Below are 21042 nucleotides of genomic sequence, written 5' to 3'. Positions count from 1 at the left end.
GAAATATGAGGAAATAAATTAAATGGTCTACTCCAAAGTAGTCTTTGTTTCTATATGATATAAGATATATATTTGTTTAAAACAAAGCATAATATCTATTCATTGAATCACCCTAGAACATTAATGATGATACACTCAGTCAAAAAACAGAGAGCAAGAGGATATAAGCAACGCTTGTCATTCTCAAAGTTTAAGCCCTCTGGGTCCAAAAAAAAATATGGTAGTTTTGGTGTCCTTTTTTACTTACCGATCAAGAGAAGATGTAAGGACATTGTTTTCGGTTACTACCAGTGAATTCCTGGAAAGCATATTATGTCAAATAATAAAAGAAATATTTTTTCTAAACTGAGCCACTTTTAACTCTAACCTAATCAGGAACGGTTGATGAGAGAAAACTTAATACAAGGTGGAGGCAAGTAGTTAAAAGTTAAGCTAAAGCTAGTACAGTTTAAATGTTAAATCAGCTACAAATGTCACAACTCACAAGTTCGGCGCTAGGCCCTCACAATAAGTAAGTTCACTCTTCTACGCGTTGCTTGATGCCTGCGATCATCTGGTCCCTTCCGGCCATGATGGTTTGTTAGAACGAGATAAATACAGTCGACACCGGTGTAACAGAGAGAGATAGAGCAAAGTTTGTCAACAATGTGCGCGATTTTAAATTTAGAACTCCTTCGCTTCCTTGTTCTTTTTTAATTCAGTCGTGAGTATTTACATTCTTGGATTTCTAGTTTTCCTACGTTATAAAATAGCTGATAATAGTAAATGCCATATGTTTCTCATAATGTGTTGATTTTTTACGTAATTTATTGCATAAAATAGATGTGTTGGTTACGTAACATTTGCACGTGTTTACAATACTTACGGTACGTGTCTGAACTGTGAAATGCCTAACTTAGGTATTTACACATTCACAATGAGTAGGTATAGTCTTGTTGGTAACTGTTACTAGTTACTGTGTAAACAAGAATAAAACAAACAAACGCTAACTGTAGGTATTTCTTGTGATATATATTTGAGATCGCGTCACCTTGTATCAAACCATAACCTAGATAAGAACAGCATATAAAATTCGAATTTACTGGTTGGGTAGTATAGAGACGTTGAATGCTGACGACATCGAAATATGATGTGTGTATGAATTTTTATGTTGCGACCACGCACCTTCCGTCATACTCATCATTTACTCATCATCATTTTCTAGCGTTTAATGTCCCACTACTGGGTCACAGACACAGATCTCTCCAATAGGAGAGGGAGTTAGTTATAGAACATTAATCCACCGCTCAGCTCTAATACGGGTTGGTTGGCTAAAAAACGAGTCGGACGGAGGCAATTACTAGATCAATGAGGCAGTAAGTCAAACAACGAGGTTGTCTGTAAGAGATCGTTACTAAGCGATAAGGCTGCCTTTTGTGTCATACTTTTTATGTTTCTTCTATTCCTGCTTATGTGTTTTTCCTTTTGTGGTGTAAAAAGAAAGTGTATAAATAAATAAACGAGGCAGCTACTGGACCAACGACCCGACGAGGTAGTTATTGGACAACTAGATCAACGACGCAAAGACCACTACTAGACCAGCGGGTCAGTTACGTCAAATATACTACGACAATACACACATCGCCATCTAGCCCCAAAGCAACAAGTTTAAAAAAAGAAATATCGGTTATCGAGCGTTTAAAAAGCTGAACGCCCTTGTGATAAGCGATTAGATTATGTTGCAGTTCGGTATCGCGTTATCAAGCTTCAGTTCCTGAGTGTGCGATTTAATTGACGTTAAATGGTAATTTAACATTGTCAGCATAATTATCGGGACCCCAACTGGGATCCCACACTTGGTTTTTTTTTTCTTCAACCGAATTAAAGGGAAATTAAAACTAAATACTTTGCTTATTTAATTTATTTATCAGGGTACAAAACAGCTCAAATAAAGTCTATATCAAAGTATTGTTTTTAAGCTAAAAGCCAAAGCATGTACAACTTAATCATAATTTTGATCCATTAAAAATTGGAATAAATTGATTGAGGCTTAATTGAATAAAAACGATTAACTTTGGGAGCGAGTTCGTTTCCCAACACGCACTTTTAACGTTTCATAGTTTGTGCGCTTTTAGCAAATAAATATTACTTACTTTAACGGTGAAGGAAAACATCGGCAGGATAGGGAATTTTCTTTAAATTTTCTATAACGCTTGTGTAGTTTACCAATTCGCACTACGGCAGCGTTGTGGACGAAACGGACGAACCGTTTAGCTAATCATTGATCTGTGTTGCAGCAACCGAGGTTGGATATTTATATATTTCCATAAACCGTTTGTTTCCGGGATGATTAAGCTGGACGTAACAAAATATGGGGACTGAACCTGACTGCGAGAGGATTGTGATTTCTATTAGTTTTAGGTCCAGGTAACCCAGTTTTTATTATAAAACACATTATTATACAACGTAAGTAACATCTATAAAAAGAACCTAACCTAACGAAAACTTAAACTGTAAACCAAGCATAGTAAAATTCTAAACTGAGGAACACGTTTTTGCACTGGGCCGGGAACTGTAAGTATTTAGGACCTAGAGTAGGTTTTCCGCTCTGACTACAGTTTCTTCAAGATCTAACACTTCTAACATAGGTCAGTCTTCTGCAGCTGTGCCGCTACACTTAAACGGCTCAAGGCTATAAAATTTTTAACCCTTGCCCTTACCGAGCAGTGGGGACGTGTGTTACGTCAGATGAATTAATACCTATCAGATTTCAATTCTATTTCTAAACACACATTCTGGATGAGGATCTAGCATACAAAAAGTGAAACGAGCGAGCGACGCCTTAATGGCAGACCAGCATGATACCATCTAAAACGCATAGATGATTCATATTATATACGAGTACCTTTGAAATCATTGCGTTACAATATCAAATGACGAGGCACAATATAGCATCACATCAAGGCAAAGTTCTACACGCGACATAACATAATATCGTATCGTAACATAATATGTTATGTTTACTATACAGTGATAAGATAAAATATTCTAGACATCACAAAAATGTAGTTGGTTTGAAGTTAATCGCCGTTGCATTTTATTTTCGGAATGTGCTTTCGGTTCTGGTGACGATTCGGGTTGCGCCAGCGTAACTGGGTGGGGTAGCGAACTTGGCAAAGCTGTACCATGATTGTGAGAGCTTAGACGACGATTGGTAGGGCGGTATCTTAATCTAGATTCTAGAAGAAAATCTATTGAAGTAGCATGATAAATAAAAAAAATCCTTTTCATTATGCACCTCAAAACTACCTTCTTAAAGGTTTATCGCCCATAACTTAAGAACTATGGACTGTATAACATGGACAGGCTATTGATGATAATTCAAAATTTAATAGCGATATGAACGCTTAAACAAATTTTAAGAGTTCTCAATGATTATTAAGTCGGTTGGAGAGGAAAATGATTTGACAATCACATATAGATTACTACTACTCATGTCATTAGTAAGAGGTCCGTATCAAGTTTAAAATTCACTTAATTTCCAAAGTAGGTCGAATGCGCGCTTCGCAACCACTGCGCCGAGCGGAAGGTCAGTAGATACGTATTTCGTTAATGACATTCACTGGCACGGACATTGTGTGATACCATTATATTCAACTAGTTGCCGGCCATATCGTTCGCGTTTATTTCAGTAAGTAACTCTAAAATCCCGCGTACTGTTCGTGTTTCGGGCTTCAAAGTATTTCATGTCTGTATATGGGATGCAAGACTATGAACCAAATTTCGTCAAGACAAGGTTAGGCCTTTCAGGCTTAACCAACGAAGTTTATTATATAAATTATAAGCAATAAATTATATAATTTTTAATTGCGCTCAAATGATTTCCTATACACTTTTTAAACTATTTACCTATCCTTCTACAGTATGTAAGCTCAATATCTGCTAAATTTCTTAAATATTGGAACCGTGGCTGAGTGAAACCTACGTAGCTAATAAAGAAACTAACAGGCACTATTTCGCTTTTATTATATTAATATTTCTACTTACAAAGATTTACAAACGGGCATAGCTATATGCCCGTTTGTAAATCTTTGTCTAACTAACTCCACTTAAAGTAGGTATAAAAGGGAAATACCACATACTTACTCACTCACTGACTAATCGCATCGGAAGTGCAGATTTCGAATCGAGAATACTTTATACTAAGGGAGAATAGATTATGCGGACGAAGTATAAGCAACAGCTGGACTTATACTGTGCGGATTGTAATAATATCTGTGACACGTGCACTTATATCAATGAGTAATGGAAATAAGAAAAAGGTAAATTATGCTGTATGTAAACGCAAACTCTTTGTTAAAATCCTACCTTAGATCGTGGAAGGGCAGGTTGGCATAACCAGCATGTGACTATGCAGAGCCAGGGACTAACCGAGTCGGACTTACACACCTCGATGGTTCTGGAGCTTGGAAGGAAGTGGTTTTCAGATTACGAATTTCAATAGATATATTACTTTTAATACATAGATAACGTCAAAAAGTAAATAAATTCGTAGGTTAGAAAGGAAATGTGTTAAATTCATCCCGCATTTCACATCTTGAAAGTGTAGAAATATTAATTTTCATAATTTGATTCAATAGATTATCTAACTCAGGATAAATTAGGCAGATAAACAACTGGTCAAAAACATGACATTCGTGTCATGGGAGGAAAAGTGTAAATTTCAAACCTTGAAGATGTAGAATGGGGATAAAAATAAGCGAACGAAGTTGCGAGCAACCATTAGTCTTATTCTTAAGGGTACGAATAAAGTGTTATGACACACATGCACTTATAGTATGAGTAATTGAAATAAAAAAATAATAATGATGCATTACGTAAACGCAATGGAACAATCCGACTGTGGTAGGGCGAGTCGGCAAACCCAGCCTTGACCTATAAACCTATAACTATGAAACACTTAGGGATTTTTATAAATACAATTATCAACCTTAATTCTAATTTTCAACATTATACTAATATCATAAGAAATGAAGAAGGACTTTCATACAAAGTTTTATCCCTTATTTAACCGTTTAAGGGATCAAAATTAAAAAAAGGTATATAGCTCTCTCCGTCTCCAAGAATTAGGCTATAAAATGCTAAGCCGATTGTTACATCCAACTAGTATTTCCAGAGCAATATTTTTAAATACAAGTTGGATTTGAAAAATCGCTTTTAAACCAAAAACTTTAGAACAGTTAGACGGTTTTAGTTTGGAGCTTTAGCGTAAAAGCCAGTGGAAACTCTTTGTTGGCGAGCGCATCGCCTGCAAGAGCCTTGACCTATGAAATGAAAAAGTGGGTCTGCGATGCCTTCATCATCCACGTGTCGCGCCCTGGCCTTTTGGAACTCCTGTGCAATTGTGACTGCAGTTTATGCAGTTTATATTGCCCACCTCTCAGGCGCAATGGTGAGGGCTATGATCTTGTAAAAGGGAATTCCTGCGTTCAGTTCCTGGCAACGGGGGCAGTTTGTGAATTTATAAATTATGAATTATCTGTAGTCTGTTTTCGTGGGAGTTTACCACCTGTGTATGCTGCAGAGAAACCCATAACCGCTAGGGTTATAGGGTTCATATAACCGCTATACCTACCGTGTCGAAGGTACCTAATCAACCACCTTGTTACTAGGTCTCCGCTGTGTTTTCGACATATGTAGGTGTAACCTACCTATATATATTTTAAATATTTAAATAATTTTAAAACGGATTTGACACGAGAAAGTTCTGACTTAAAGACTGTTTAAACTATAAGACAGGTAAAGAAAATATGTACTATGTTACTATGAAACTACGATGACTATGTTAGGATGTTAGGTTAAAACTTTTTTTTGCTACAAACGCCGGAACTGAGAGGATATCTAGTATGTGTTCAGCATTTATGTTTATAATTGTTCTTTGTTAGCGATTTTCCTGAAAAACTATGGGGCAGATTGTAATAGGGTTTTCCACATTTCGTATGTCCCCAGCTACTTTGGCTGGTTCTTCGATATGTTTTAAAGTTTTATTTCACGTTGGTTTTCATGGTATGTTTTCTTAACTGACTTGTTTTAAAATCATAAGGTAAATGGACAAATAGAAGTCGTGGAAGTCAGTGGAAACTCTTCGTTACCGACCGACGCGGTGGTAGGGCGTGGCCTATCAGCCTTGACCTATAAACTGGAAAAGCGGGTCTGTGATAACGCTACACGAGTTGGGTTATGCAATTGCCATACATTATGACTACACACGTTTTACACTTAGCAACAGCCTGTAGGTGGTGTATAAAACAGAATTACATTTGTTACTATTTTGAATTATATTTTTATTTTGGTGGGAGATTTTGGCCGTGGCTTCTAACTACCACTTGACGTACCACCAAGCGATTAATCGTTCCGGTACGATGGCACCATCCCATCCCATGGATGCTATCTAAGACTGGATAATTAATTACCACCAGGTGATATTGCATTGGGTAAGAGCTCGACTCTTGCACGCACACGTCTACCTTTTCTAAGCTATGTGAGTTTTAAGCTATTAAAATATCACTCGCTTAAACGATGACGGAAAACATCGTGAGGAAACCTGTATGCCTGAGAGTTCTACGTAATATTTCAAAGTGGTTGGAGTCCACCAATCCGCACTTGGGCCAACGTTATGGACTACGGCCCAAACCCTTCTCATTGTGGGAGGACATCCGCGCCCTGTGAGCCGGTAATGGGTTGATATGATGATAATAATAATAATAGAGGTCAGTGCATAGAAATATCAACAAGCAGGCAACATTAAAATGTAAAATGCAGGCATGCCCCAATTCGGCGCTGTTACCAACGGGCGACGTATCAAAAATAGAACGCGCCACTCCACAATCAAGCGCTGCAGCGACCTAGTTACCGCCCTTTCACTGTTCGCGAAGCGCTTGAAGCGGAAGTAGGCTGTGTGGGTACGCGATGTGGGTCAAAGCCATATCGGGTTTTTATACTGTGGCACGAACTTTTCTTGTTACTATGTTGCACCAAGCAAAAGTGGAATAGGATCGGTAGGTGTAGAATAGACAGTTATCCCCCTCCAACTAGAAGGTTATATGTTGTCACTAGTCGGCTCGAAGGCTCAAGAACCGGAAAGTAGGTAAATATTAACCGTGGTACTCAAACTAAAAGAGCAAACTTTGTGGAAGTGTAAATGTAATAATCTTTATCGATTTTTTCACTTTTATCACACGTTTTACACTTAAAACGTGTGATAAAAGTGAAAAATTCTACACATAATATTTACTAATTGAGAAACAATATATTTAACACCTCCATTTAAAGCTATGTTTTGTACCGAAGTTTATTGAAAGCTGATTAGTCTAGTGCAGGAACTTCAATTGTTGGTTACGGTATACCCTTTGCAAGTGTCCCTCCCAGCAGGGCTAGCACAGGTAGGAGACAAAAATTATATCCCCGATTATATGCCCTGACATAATTAACGTGTCCCAGCTTCTTAAGCAAGCGAACATGAAATAGGAGAAGTTTACACCCGTTTATTATTAGACATATAATAAACGAGAGTTGATATAGCTGTGGGAGAAGATAAATTGTTATCCTTTCCCGGGGGAGAAAATTGTCTAATGCCCATGCTAGACGTGCTGAGAGTTGATAAAGCTGTAGGAGAAGATACATTTTTATCCTTTCCGAGGGGAGATATTTGTCTCCTGCCCATGCTAGACATGGCAAGTAATAATTATAACGGAAGGGTATTGGCGTTGTAATTTTTACTTGTCTGTTCCATTGCTGCAGGTTTTCTTGGGATGTTCTTCTTAACAGGCGAAACCTAATCATTTGTTTTAACGGTAACGTTAAAGTAAGTTATTTTTAATTGCCCATAACTCCGGAAATTTGGAACTATCCTATAGCCTACTACGTACTATGCCTAACCTGAACTTAAGTTTCGTTTACAACCTGTAAAAGCCAAACTATCTCAGTAAAAAATTTCATCAGGATTGGTTTAGCTGCAAATGTTAGCCATGGTAAGAGTCATTTCAGCATCAATGGATTTCATGCGCTTTTCCGTGATATAAAATTATTAACTATAGGATGACAGCTACATAAGTACGTCTTAAACTTACGAGTAATAACTTTCGCAGGAGTGAAGCCGAGCGTTAGTAACAAAATACAAATAATTCTATTATGATAACATGGATGGACAGATTTTGTAACCTAGTTAAAATGGATCTTAAAGTATTTGTAGAAAATGATATAAAAAAGGTACTTAAATACAAAACCAATTGTGCTAAATGCTTTTATAGTGTTCATCAGACGTAGGTGAATAAATAAGTTTTATTACAATTGCATCACAATTTACTTAGCCAATTATGTTATCGATTCTATTATCTAATTGCACTGCGTTATAGAATGAAAGACTTGTTATCTATCTTTTAGGTACCTTTCTTTATCTTTTTATTGGTTTGATCGTATTGAGGTCAGGGTTGCAACAATAACACGGATTGCCATTTACCGAGTCAACTGCCTATAACGTCCTACTGGCTGGGCATAGGCGTGGAGAGAGGGTTTTTCAAACATAGACCCACCACGCGTCGAATGCGATTATGTACAGAGTCGAATTATTTAATCCACAACTACAAAAGGCTATTTCATGACAGACAACCTACAGCCTAAAAGGCTGAGGGTTTTAAAAATAGTGTGTACATAAAAATATCAATTTTTATGTACACACACACACACACACACACACAGATACTCAAATCAATGTAATTAATTTAATATATATATTTTTGTTTTATCTATTATGTATCGCGATGATTGTATTTTCCTAATTTCACGTTGTTGTAATGAGTCCGAAGGAAGGTGGCGACACTCGTAACACAAGTCACCTTAGTGAACCAAATCAATAGAGTATCACTGTGTTCATAAGGAGACTCCTGCTGTATACATTTTTCTATTTGAAATGAATCAATTATTATTATTATTATATTTAGGTTCACAAATAATGAAGTGAAATACATGTTTAACACTCTTGGCACTATCCCGTTCTCTTGCTGTAAGTCCTATCTACAAAGGTTGCCTAAAAGAGATTGCTTGCAGCAATAAGGCCGCCTTTGCATGTCTACATTGTGTTAAAAATGGTGAGTTGGGGTGTATTGTGTTGGACAGCAAAATAAGTATTGTATTGGAAACTTAGCAGAAACTGTACAGCGACGAAGTTGCGGGGCCCCCTATAATGTGGCATATAATTGGGTCAGAACGTGAACTAAATATATAATCTTTCTAAATCATTCCTCGAGAATTCAAATGCACAAGTTTAGTTAGCGCGTTAAAAAAACAAAAACAGAAAACCACTCTTCAGCTTCATTAGCATGGAGTATTTATTTACTATATCTGTATCATGGTCCATAGATAAGTCCCTATATACATGGGATAAAGCTGGGCCCTGATTCTTTGTGTCCTAGTTGATTTAGTTTTTCTAATAATATTGGGTTAGAGGTTTATGCTTATCTGGTTTATTTTTGTCCCCAGATGCACAGTAACGAGGCGCCGCCCCCGGCGACGGGGACGGGGCTCCTGCTGCAGCTGGGCCGGCTGATAGTTCGCGCGAGGAGCTCCAGTCCTTCGCCCCGACGCGTGGACGCTCGGCCCTCCAGCAGCAGCCAGCAGGTACACAGATTTAACATCCTCAAAGAATCTGGACGAAGGCTAGATACATTACACACTCACTGCATTCATCAATATCCAATAACAGTCCACTGCTGGAGTAATAGCCGCTTCCTCTGACCACGCTGGGCAAACGAGTTGGTGATCGCAGAAGATAGTAATAGTAGCACAGAAGCTGCTGCCCGTTCTGTCATATTCCCTTTGTCGAGGATGGGTGGTGACAACCGTCAACACACGGTGAGTGTATATCACTGTATTATTCCGGAATAATAAAGGATATACATCATGCACGAACCAGGATCTACAATCTGAAAAACACATCAAAATTCCCCGAATGATCCAGGTTCAACACTGTGGACTCTGTAACAAAAATAATTACTTTCTGCACACACACTGAACTACTCCAGGATCTACAGTCTATACCCAGTCACAAACACAGAATTACTCCGGAAAGATCGCGGATAAACATTCTGCACCCAAAGTGAATTACTCCCGATTCCAAACGCTGGAAACACGCAGAATAACTTCCGAGAGATCTAGGATCTACTCTGCACGCACACATTAATTCCCGGATAATAACGATGTTTCCTTTGACGTTAATAAATGAGATCCTCCTGTGGTTTTCAGGCCTTGCTTGAAGCTATGGTGCAATTCTTTTACCAAAATTTTATTCAGTTGATCTCCAAAGATAACTTAAGAGTCTAAAGCTTATCTGTAATGAGAGAGGAGTATAACGATGAAGGGACACTGGAAATCTTTTCTCTTTCACTAAAATCCACTCTTGTTCAATCGATTAACTTTTCTTATTCCAGGTGAACACGCAACCCAAGTCAACGACGGATGAGATTAAGCCCGGTGTGGAAGCGCAGCTCAACAACCATGTACAGGCCTTGTGGAAAGAACAGATACCGATTTGCATTGAGGTATGTTATAAAATCTATCACACTGAAGGTAAAAGTCTTCGAACAGTACAAGATCCCTCTTAGTACAAGATTTGCTGCCACGCAATAGAGGAGTTGTTTGTGAGTATCGAAATACTTGAATATCAAAGCAAAGTGGACCTTTTTCCTATATTATAAAACTCAGATTTGCCTACAATTCTTCAGCTAAGACTTTTGTATACTAAAAATCAAGAGTGCAGTGAAGTCAAAACGAGTTATATGAGGCCTTATTTACTTCGAAGCTATAAGAGTTCCATATGTGAAAGCGACTGGTAAGAAAAGTAGCTATTTTCTCTATGTGATGAAATCAGAATTGGGCAGCTTTGGAATAATTTTTTCCTTTTCTTCACCTAGATAGGAGTTCCAGATTAAAATCAGCGCTAGGAACTGAACCAGAAAGTCCTTTTTCTAGGTTGTGCCATTGAAAACTTATAAATATGATTTAGTACCCATGCTTATATACAAGGTGTGATTTGCTTTTGTAGGCTATTAAAAGGGCGGCCTTCATCAAAATCTTACTTGTTGATAAATGATGCAGTCTAAAATGTTAGGAGTATGGCAATTATATTGAACCCTCAACCCTACACTGTCTTTTACATGACAACATACTGTAACGCTTAATCGCTTCGCGGCACGTCTTTATCGCTAGAGTAGCCTAGCCACGGCTAAATTCTGGTGAGAACCAGAACAGACCAGTTTAAGGTCCGATCTCCAGCTTCGGATAAAACTGTACTTTTGTAATGGAACAAAGAAGGAGTATAAATTCGCCATATGTTCCAGGTCCTCTTAGCGCCGGAGTGTCAGGAATGTTACGCGTCAATCAGCCGTATGGAGGAGGAGGGCCGCTTCGACAAGCTGCCTTCGCAGCACAGGGCGTTGCTGTTGGAGCGCTGGACTGTGCGACCCATCGCTAACAAGTGAGTACACACTACAGCATAACAAGTTATGAAAAGAACTTAAAGAAAAAGAACTTTTTTTCGAAGTTTGATGGAAGAATCAATGAAATTTGCCGTAACGCGACAACCAGCAGATGTGAAACATTAAATCCTCTCTAAACGTAGAGTAACTAAGGCTATTTTTTACCTCAGGAAAGCAAACGGTTCACACGGAATTCAATAAAACCGTAATAAACGCGGGCGAAGAACGCGGGTAGCAGGCAGTAATTAGAACGATATTTGCAGATCGTAATATATTTATAATAAAAGACATAAACTAGTAATCTCTGGCATACGCACGCACTCGCACATGGCCACCAAGAGCGTAGGGGTAACTCCATAAAAGAGCGTTAGGCCGCTTGCCGTCGCGGCAAACGCGGCTACCTTAATGCCAATATAAAATGATTCTGATCAATAAAAATTGTTTCCAGAAACCACGACAACCTGGCAGCAATCACCCCCCACTGGCTTCTGAACGCGGTTCGCTCGCAACTCCACTTCTCACAGCTGTCGGCCTGGCGGGCCACCATCAAGACTAATGACGACAAACCTGCTGAGAGGAGGTACCTATTCTGATATGAAAAAAAATCTTAGTTTTTTCTTTCTCTTTCATCTTTTTTCAAATCCAATCAATAATCTTCAGCTATAGAACAAATACTTACTCAGCCAGATCTCTACCGCTAATTTGCCTATGACATCAAGACAAAATAATCATTAGAAATATAATATGCAATTTATATAATTAGCCTTTAATTTTTGCAAAAATAAGGATGTATTTCAACTTTAGTCATCATGCCTTTTGCCGACTAACATGGGCACAAACGATGACGCCGTGTGGAGCTTGGGTTACAAAAAGTATCTTGTAATCCATCCCCTCCACTTCCCAGGAGAAAACTGAGCCGCGAAACGTGCAACTTTAAGAAAATAGAAGCGAACTGCGACGACTCGGATCTCGACGAGCGCAAGCTGAACATCGTTTACTCCATCAAGATACCCGGCGAGAGCTACAAGATGGCCGACTTTACGCGCCCGCCCACCGACCACCAGTTTCCCGTCACTGATATCGGCGACAACGTGTACCTCAAAGTGCTTCTACAGACTCTGCCGAGGTAGTTTAATCAAACACATTACGATATAATATTATACTGTAAGTTTATATACACTTATTATACTGTAAGTTTATATACACTCTTCTTGAGCTGTGTTTTACGCCATTGATTGCCTGGCAGAGATCGCTATGTAGCGATAAAGCCGCCTAATTGTATAATTTGTATTACATTTTTATTTTCAATTTCTCTGTATGTTTGTTTATGTGATGTACAATAAAAGTGTATTCATTCATTAATTCAATATCGTCGCCATACCGCATAAGTTTAATCAGCATAATGTAATATTATATTATATGAAGTAGAACTGTACGACATAGGTTGTCGTACAGTTCTACTGTAACAATGTAACTAGCTTACTTTGGAGCTAGGTGGCGATGTGTGTATTGTAATAGTATATTTATTTAATTTAAAAATAGTGTGATATACCTGGATACCTTGATTTGGATCCTCTTTGTAACTACGTAAATTATTGCAATGAACGTGTAGGTCTGCGAATGTATCATCTAGGAGCATAACCTTTTTTTCTGCGGGTATAGTAATCCGTGACCCCATTTGACCCTAAATGCAGACACAGCTAATGTTATGGTTGCTACTGCTTTTTTTTAATGACATATTTTAACAGTTATTGATCAAAAAGTACAGAACTCAAAAAAAAACATGTGGAATCAAAATTTTTCGATATCATGAATACTTACAAAATCATGAACGACCAAGTACCGTAGAAAACGATTTGGGATATGACTACCATACTCCCTACCTTCTTAGACTGCCTCATTACTCACCACCAGGTGAGATTGCAGACAGGGCCTAACTTGTAGTGGAAAAAAATATACCGTAAAACTTAGTAGGTACCCCTTTCCAACTGGCCTTGCACCTATTCCTGTCTATTTCCAGGCTGGACGATATCCCCATAGTCAAATGTACCTGCAAACGACGAGCCAGTAAGGAGGTGCCCCCGAACGTCCACGAGGAACTAGTGGGCAAGCTCAGCGATCTCACCTTGGGACCAAGGAACGCCAAATATCCGACCGACGCTATCAATTCCAATATAGGTATAACTCCATATTGAAAAAAAAAATGCTTACTCAATTTAATTCGACAACCACATAACGTCACAAGCAAAATTACAATCATATGACTCCTGTCACTTTATTGGGTACTATGCGCGCGTCGGTATTTTATCTTCAATAGGGTTGTCGTATTTAAACACTTAGAAATGTTTTGATTTATTATTTTTATAGGGTTTTATTCCTTATAAAATATACTTACGCATGCTACAACATTATTTCACAATTCGGTAACAGGTTGTAATTAAATATTTAATCTGTACTGTATGTAATCTGTAACTGTTTAATCTGTTCCAGGACCGAGCAACCGAAGACTTTCAATCATATCGAACACAGGCACCAGCGAATACGTTTACACGATGGACAAGGACAAGAAAATACTCGACGACCGAATGCTGACCCCTTGCAGCGAGAGCGGCAAGCACAAGTGCAACTGTGACGAAGAATCCGACGACCGTAGCGCCAGCCGATCCCCAACCAGCCCCACCGAAGCCAAGAAACTGGATGACCGCAGGACCAAGGAGATAGCCAAATACAAACGCCGCCTGAGAAAGGAGAGCAAGCTCAAAAAGCTGTGCGACAGCACTTCCTCAGAGGGCGACGGTCTCAAGGCTAAAGAAACACACACCTCCATACCAATCTTACAAGCAGCCAGATTCGATAGATTTAGAGCTATAGGCTGTTTTAGGAACCAAACATATTTGACACTACCCGCCAGTCGAATAGAAAGCAGATCACCCTTCACCGAAACATTGAGTATACAACCGACTGAGTTCAGACGTACTAATACAGTTGCGACACAGACTGAGGATATAGTCTGCAATTGTGGCAATAATATGGAACTGAAATGCATCACTTGTCTGGAAAGAGGCATGGTGCGCTCCGAAGGAAATTATAATTTGGCGTCGATAGAAAATGGTGAAAGCAAAACAAGAATGGCAATGGATAACGGACAACATGGCACGAGGTCTGCAATGGCTAACGGTGATGCAAGTGTTGAGAATGGACACAGAATGGATAACGGGGATGATCGTGCAAAACTGTCGATGGAAAATTGGGAGAATGGGGCGAGACGGAAATGTGAGGACGACGGGAAACAGTTGAAAAAGCTAAAATGTGATAATAGCGTTAAACAGTGTGATAATATAAGTTTAGATACTAGTGATAAGTGTGAAATAATAAAACGACCGAAATTGAAACGCTTTCCGATAACAGACCGTATTGAGAAGGTGATAAGTGATAGATTCGCGCAAAACAACGATATAGAGCAGCTCAATCTACTCGAAGACGACACAGTTTTCTTGACGCCAAAAACAGAAGTGAAAAGGCAGAAGACGTATTCGGTTGGAGAGGACTATGTGTTGTTCGAAAAATGTGATTACGGTACCTTCGATAAGTGCGAAGTGGAATCTCCTAAAGATGATGCGGACCAGAAAGGCTTCGGCCAGAAGTTTCCAGAACACAAAAAAACTGGACAGGATAACCAAGTGCCTTCGCCAACAGAAATGGATAGGTAAGTCTATTGTTGCCAAGTGTGTTGTACACACATCGCTAAACTATACTAAATGCTGCTTAAAGTATTGCTGTCATTTTCACAAAGCTTAACATAAAAAAGGATAGTTTAGAGAAATATGTGCAACAGGTTTTATTTGTGTTAATATTTTTATATGAAAACAAAAATATCTGTTATTTGAAGTTATAATCATTTCTCTTAATCAAATTTTACTAAAACTTTTCATTGGATAACATAATATATTTAAATTTTTATTAAAAATCAAAAATAAATCTTCAACCTAGTAGAAATTACCTTAAATCGCATTTACATAGATAATGATGTAGTGTGATATTTTTATTGTAATAATATCTATCTATCGCGTTTTGCTGTAATGAAAAAAGAAAACCACAGCTGTTGTTATGGTTGTCACTGCGTAACTTTCCCTACAACAACTTCTTACAAGCATTTCTTTAAAAGTATTGATCTCGGGAAACTGTCTTGGGACAAACGTGTTTCATTACCTTGGCTACTATAATATCTCATCTGCATATTAATTCTTTCTACACCACAAATAGTTACGGACATTGATAGGAAGGAAGGAGGAAAACAGAAAAGGCTTAGTAACCTCACTCCAACTATCCTTGCAACAACATGTAAATGAAAACCGAAATAATAAATTCAGCAATATAAATAGCAAACTCGTAAACTCGCAAAACACGCAAACACGCATACACGCAAACTCGAAAACACGCAAACTCGTAAACTCATTCATGCCATCTTTGTATCTATTATTTTTAGCATTAATAAATGATTATTATTATTATGACAGCCATAACATCATATGCGAAATCAAGATTATGTGACTCCTGTCACTTTTTTAGGTACTATGCGCGTGTCGTGTAAACTTAGAATGAATCAATTTTTACAGTGTGTTTCGTATCAACATCAATCTTTTTTAATTGTTCCAGGTTTCGCTGGAGGTTTGACTCTGCGGCGTCCATGGTGTTCCACAGCAAGAGTGGGTTGCCGCTGACCTCGAGCCCCGCGCCTTTACGCCGGGGGAACAATTGCTTTGACTTCGATGACTCCATTAATGGCGTATCTGGTATAAAGAGGTGGGTTCGGTTTTCACTGATTTGCCGTATGAGTATCAGACCCACAGTATTATACCTACTTAATATACATGTATAATGTACATGTATAATAACAACCCGCACCATAAAATAATACATTTTTATAACACTAGCGGTTCCCCGTTGTTCCACCCGCATGCTGAAGTTTTCTGTAGATAATAATGTGTACTTTAATCATGCAGTAGATAATTTTTATGTATTGTCATAGTTTAATCAGCGATTGGTGAACTACACACACCTTTGAGAGTATTATGGAGAACTCAGGTATGCAGGTTCCCTCACGATGTTTTCCTAAACCGTTGAAGCAAGTGGTATTTATAATTGCGTAAAACGCACATAACTTAAAAAAGTTAGAGGTGCGCGCCGGAATTCGAACTCGCTCCCTTGGAAGTGAAGTCGAAGTGCTACCCACAGGGTGACTCACTTATGTGTTTTTTTATTTTAATTAATATACACTAAATGCTAATAAAACCGTAGGTAATTAAAAAATGTACATATTAAGCCAGGTAAGAAAAATAATTACTGTAGTTATCTACGTCATTTCATTGGAATGTAAGCATAAAAGAGTTTTTCCTATCTATTTGAATACAGAAAGTTTCGATTTTGTATTTTGACTATAACAATGGTGTCTCTTTTCCAGTGCCCTGTTCCACCCGATCTCCCCGCCATCGCCTGTGCCTGCCTCGCCCGTATCTCCCGCGCGGCAAACCCCCCCACCCCGGAAAACAACCCCCCACAACAAACTGCGCATGGGGCCCAGCACTGGGCTACTTGGTAAGATCAATTATGTTTTACCAAGATGGTGATAACAAATGGAATATCGGCTGTTTGTTGTGGGCTTTTCTCAGTCATAGGAAACTTTGTGAGTAAGCCCAACCTCGTTAGTGAAACTGCTTTAAAAGTTGGAATTGATTTTGTACGCTGCCGATAGATGCCGAAGTGTAGTTTGAAGCGCCCTCTTAATGGTACTTGAAGTTGATTATATTAGATGATGTTATGTCTAATAATTAGGCATAAGTATTTGGGTTTGAGTTTTTTTTATCAACAATTAAGGTTTCGCTCCGAAAATTATAATATGCATTTATATATTTGATATTTCCTTCAATTGTAGGTTAGGTTTGGTTAAGGTTAAGGTATGTTAAGGTTTAGGTATTTTAGGTTAGGTTAATCTTAAGGTAGGTTAGGTAGGACAAACAAATTTTCGGATTTATAATGTTAGTAAAGATTTTCCTCCCTTGCAGGTAGTTTCGAGGAGTCAGCACTCAAAGGTCGCCTAGAGCCCGTAGCTACAGTGCACGGTTTCACTGCCGAACTTGGCGCCTCCGGTGCCTTCTGTCCCCCGCACAGACGTCTACCTGTAACTGTGTTCTTCTACGCGCCCGGTGGTACCAATGCTCCTTATATGGTAAATATGTTTTTATTTTTTTAACTAGCCGTGATCCGCGTTCTTAACATGTCCGCGGTTTGTCAAAAATCTCGTGGGAACCGTTTGTTTTCCTGAGATAAAAAGTAGCCTATTTGCTTTCCATCCTTTTGACAAACTCTATGTCAAAAATCAAGTCGACTGGTTAGTTAGGGCGTAAAGTAACAAAAAACAAACAAACACACTGTAGCATTTAATAGTATGGAATTATAGATTTCAGTTTCATTTCAAATTTGTGAACGTTAGTCTTCCAAATAGCCTGGTTAGATCTATAGTTAGTAAAATATAAATGTATAATGTAATATAAATGTAATTATATATTATAAATGTGAAAGTGTGTCTGCTCACTCACTTTTTATTGAGTGTAAAAGTCTGTCGCGTGCGTACGTCGGAATTTGCGTTCCTCTCTACATTGTATATATTCTCTTTCGTGTGAGGAAATCTAAACGAGATGCCGCTATCGTGGATTGACGCAAAAAAATCTAATCTAATCACTAAAAAAAGGTTTAACTTTATAATTATTGTTTATTGTTTACAAAATTCAAAATTCATTTTTTCAACTAGGCCTAGTTTATAAGCACTTTTGAAACGTCAAGTCAGTCTGTTTGTAGTGACTCTACCACCGGTTCTGAAGGTAGATTCCACTGAGAAGAGCCGGCAATGAACTCAGCAGATTGCTCTTTTCCAACATCACTAGTTTAACAATCTTTAGATTTTTTTTTGTTTTGTGAGTGATGAGAGCGGAGTGGCCTGGTTGTTTTTGTACTGCATACTTATAAACCATGTTTAAATTCTCAGGGTCACATAAACCTGGGCTCTAGCGGCTACAGGGTGTCCCGCTCCGGCACCATCCAGGTGTCGCTGTTCAACCCGCACGGCACGCTGGTGAAGATGTTCGTCGTGTTGTACGACCTGACGAGCATGCCGCCCGCCGCGCGTACTTTCCTGCGCCAGCGCACGCTGTACATGCCAGCGCGTGCGGAGGCGCCGCAGCCGCACCACATGCACAAGTGGCTGCGGTACCTCATACACCTTAGGTGAGCATGCCGGTGCCATTCCGTCTTGAAAAATTAAAAAAAAAAAAAAACAATTCATTTATTTCAAGTAGGTCTTAATATAAGTACTTTTGAAACGTCATGTCTGGCTGTGTGTAGTGACTCTACCACCGGTTCCGAAGGCAGATTCTACCGAGAAGAAGCCGGCAAGAAACTCGGCAGTTGCTTTTTTCCCATATCAACATTTTACAATTTACATTTTAAAATTCATTTTTCTATCTTGTGGGAGATGAAAGCGGCGCCGGCTGCTTCCAAGCAACCTTGTCATTAAGAAATTCATCTTCTTACAAGGCCTAGTGGTGTGCCTCGGTTATATATATATATATATGTTCATGGTGCAGTACGACTTCATAAGTGGCGTGCAAAGGGTTTTGACCAGGCATAGAGCTTAAACATAACATTTTTTTTTTTTAATTGGAAAACTTGCGTGACAATATATTTTCTTGCGTGACAAGCGATTGAGTTCGGGTACTAAGTCGCGTAGAAACCGAATAGGGGTACGGGTTTAATATAACTGGCATGCATACTTTAAAAGCTTTCATGTCCAATCTATTCTACTATGCTTCTTTTATAATAATAAAGGTTTGATTTATTGTTTGTAACCGAATCACTCTGAAACTACTGAACTAATAATAAATATTATTTCACCATCAGAAGTTATTTTAGAAGTAATATTTATTTAAAAAAAACCAAGGTTTCAGTAATAATGGTAAAATATTGGTATTTATAAAGCAAGCTAGAGAAAGAAAGCACTACCTAACTTACCGATATATCCACATGCGCTGACTAAATTTCCTGAAAAAACGTGCATTATCTTAGGGGTCTGGACTGCTCGATTTTCAAGCACTGGCTTTCGGTGCACCGTGAGGCAAATAGAAAATAAACTGTAGTGATTTTTGTAAAGGTTAGGTATAAGAAAACCCATAAAATATGACAAACTATGTAATTAATGATTATTATTATGACGGACGTGAGTTTGCAATATTTTTATATTGCAATACTGTTACTTATTATTATTATTTTGTTATTTAATTTATCTTTTTATATTCTTATAACTGGGTTTATACCTTTCAATAAAGATTATTATTATTATTATTATTATTATCAATGACAAAGTTAGTATATTCTAAAATTCTCTTACTATAATTTCAGGTTTATGACGTCGAAGTCCGGCAAGCTGTATTTGCACACTGACATTCGAATCCTGGTCTCCCGCAAGGCCGACTTGGACACAGCCACGGCACATTCCGCCTTATTCCGCCCCGTATCGACCAATCAAAGCGAAGACGTCGCGGTCGCGTCATCCTCCAATCAAAACACAGACACAGGCGAAAAAAATAAACTTGCCAATCAGAAACCCGGAATTTCAACCAATCGCTCGCCAAACCGCGTTTTCGGTGGTTGTAGCGACTTTGATCAAGAAATTAAGAATGAAATGCGCGAATTCGGATACGAGAATCAAAATGGCGTCTCTTATGAACTGAGGAGTTTCACTTACGCGCCAGAGAATCCTAAATATTCACCTCGATAATATACGGTCAGTTTAATGGACAAAGTGTGGTCGTTTTTTAGTGCCTGTCGGTGTATGTATTGATTTTTTGTGTTAAAAATATATGTATGTACTAATGAAAAGAATATATTTTTGGTTTTTATATATGTTTTGGTTTCATTTTGTTGCCCCTTCATCAGCAGTGTTATGTAGGCTCCAGTTCTAAATGGAGAATGACTTTCACGCTTCTAAAACCGAATTTACAACCTTCCTCGTTCTTTATGGTGGCTTCGGCTTTCGCTAATTCGCTTAACTGACTAAGACTTGCTGCTAAGCAATCTAGCGTTCCGGTACGATAACGTGAAGAAACCATAGGGTAATCTTCCGTGATCCACGGCTCGACCACTGAACCGATATATGTATTGTTTGAATTATGTTGATGGACATATCTGAAAAGCCACCTTGGGGAAGCGTTCCTTTAGGATTAAAAAAAAATCCTACATAACAGTAATGCTAGTTTTGACGTTTTCTTTTTAATAGTGATAGCTTGCACTCTGGAGACAGAATACTTTTTATTTTAGTTCTTTTTGCAAACTGTTTCTGTGTGATTTGTAAAAAACCCGAAAAAACAACTGTCATTCTTTTTTAATATAATCAATGCAACATAAACGAAGTATAAACGAAATGGAAAATTTTGTTTCTCTTTATATATAGCTCGCTAATTTATTTAGTTCCTGGTAGTTG

The 21042-nt window shown here is 38.4% G+C and overlaps 1 protein-coding gene across 1 annotated transcript in view; it reads left to right on the top strand.

The window, feature by feature from the left end:
- The window catches only part of LOC120624993 (protein FAM214A), a 51328-nt gene extending 30863 nt beyond the window's left edge, over nt 1-20465 (top strand). The window contains exons 2-13 of the mRNA XM_039891887.1: nt 9517-9654; nt 10464-10574; nt 11373-11509; nt 11959-12090; nt 12415-12636; nt 13531-13688; nt 14001-15216; nt 16167-16313; nt 16972-17105; nt 17573-17736; nt 18553-18791; nt 19962-20465. Of these exons, the coding sequence (XP_039747821.1) occupies nt 9517-9654; nt 10464-10574; nt 11373-11509; nt 11959-12090; nt 12415-12636; nt 13531-13688; nt 14001-15216; nt 16167-16313; nt 16972-17105; nt 17573-17736; nt 18553-18791; nt 19962-20340 (3177 nt within the window). The 3' untranslated portion in view covers nt 20341-20465. The remainder of the gene's footprint in view (nt 1-9516; nt 9655-10463; nt 10575-11372; nt 11510-11958; nt 12091-12414; nt 12637-13530; nt 13689-14000; nt 15217-16166; nt 16314-16971; nt 17106-17572; nt 17737-18552; nt 18792-19961) is intronic.
- Nucleotides 20466-21042: the final 577 nt, after the last annotated feature.

The sequence above is a fragment of the Pararge aegeria genome, chromosome 7, assembly GCF_905163445.1.
Source record: "Pararge aegeria chromosome 7, ilParAegt1.1, whole genome shotgun sequence".
NCBI classification, from domain to species: Eukaryota; Metazoa; Arthropoda; class Insecta; order Lepidoptera; family Nymphalidae; genus Pararge; species Pararge aegeria.
Note: the sequence above shows the minus strand (reverse complement) of the source record. Positions and strands in the feature narration are given on the sequence as shown.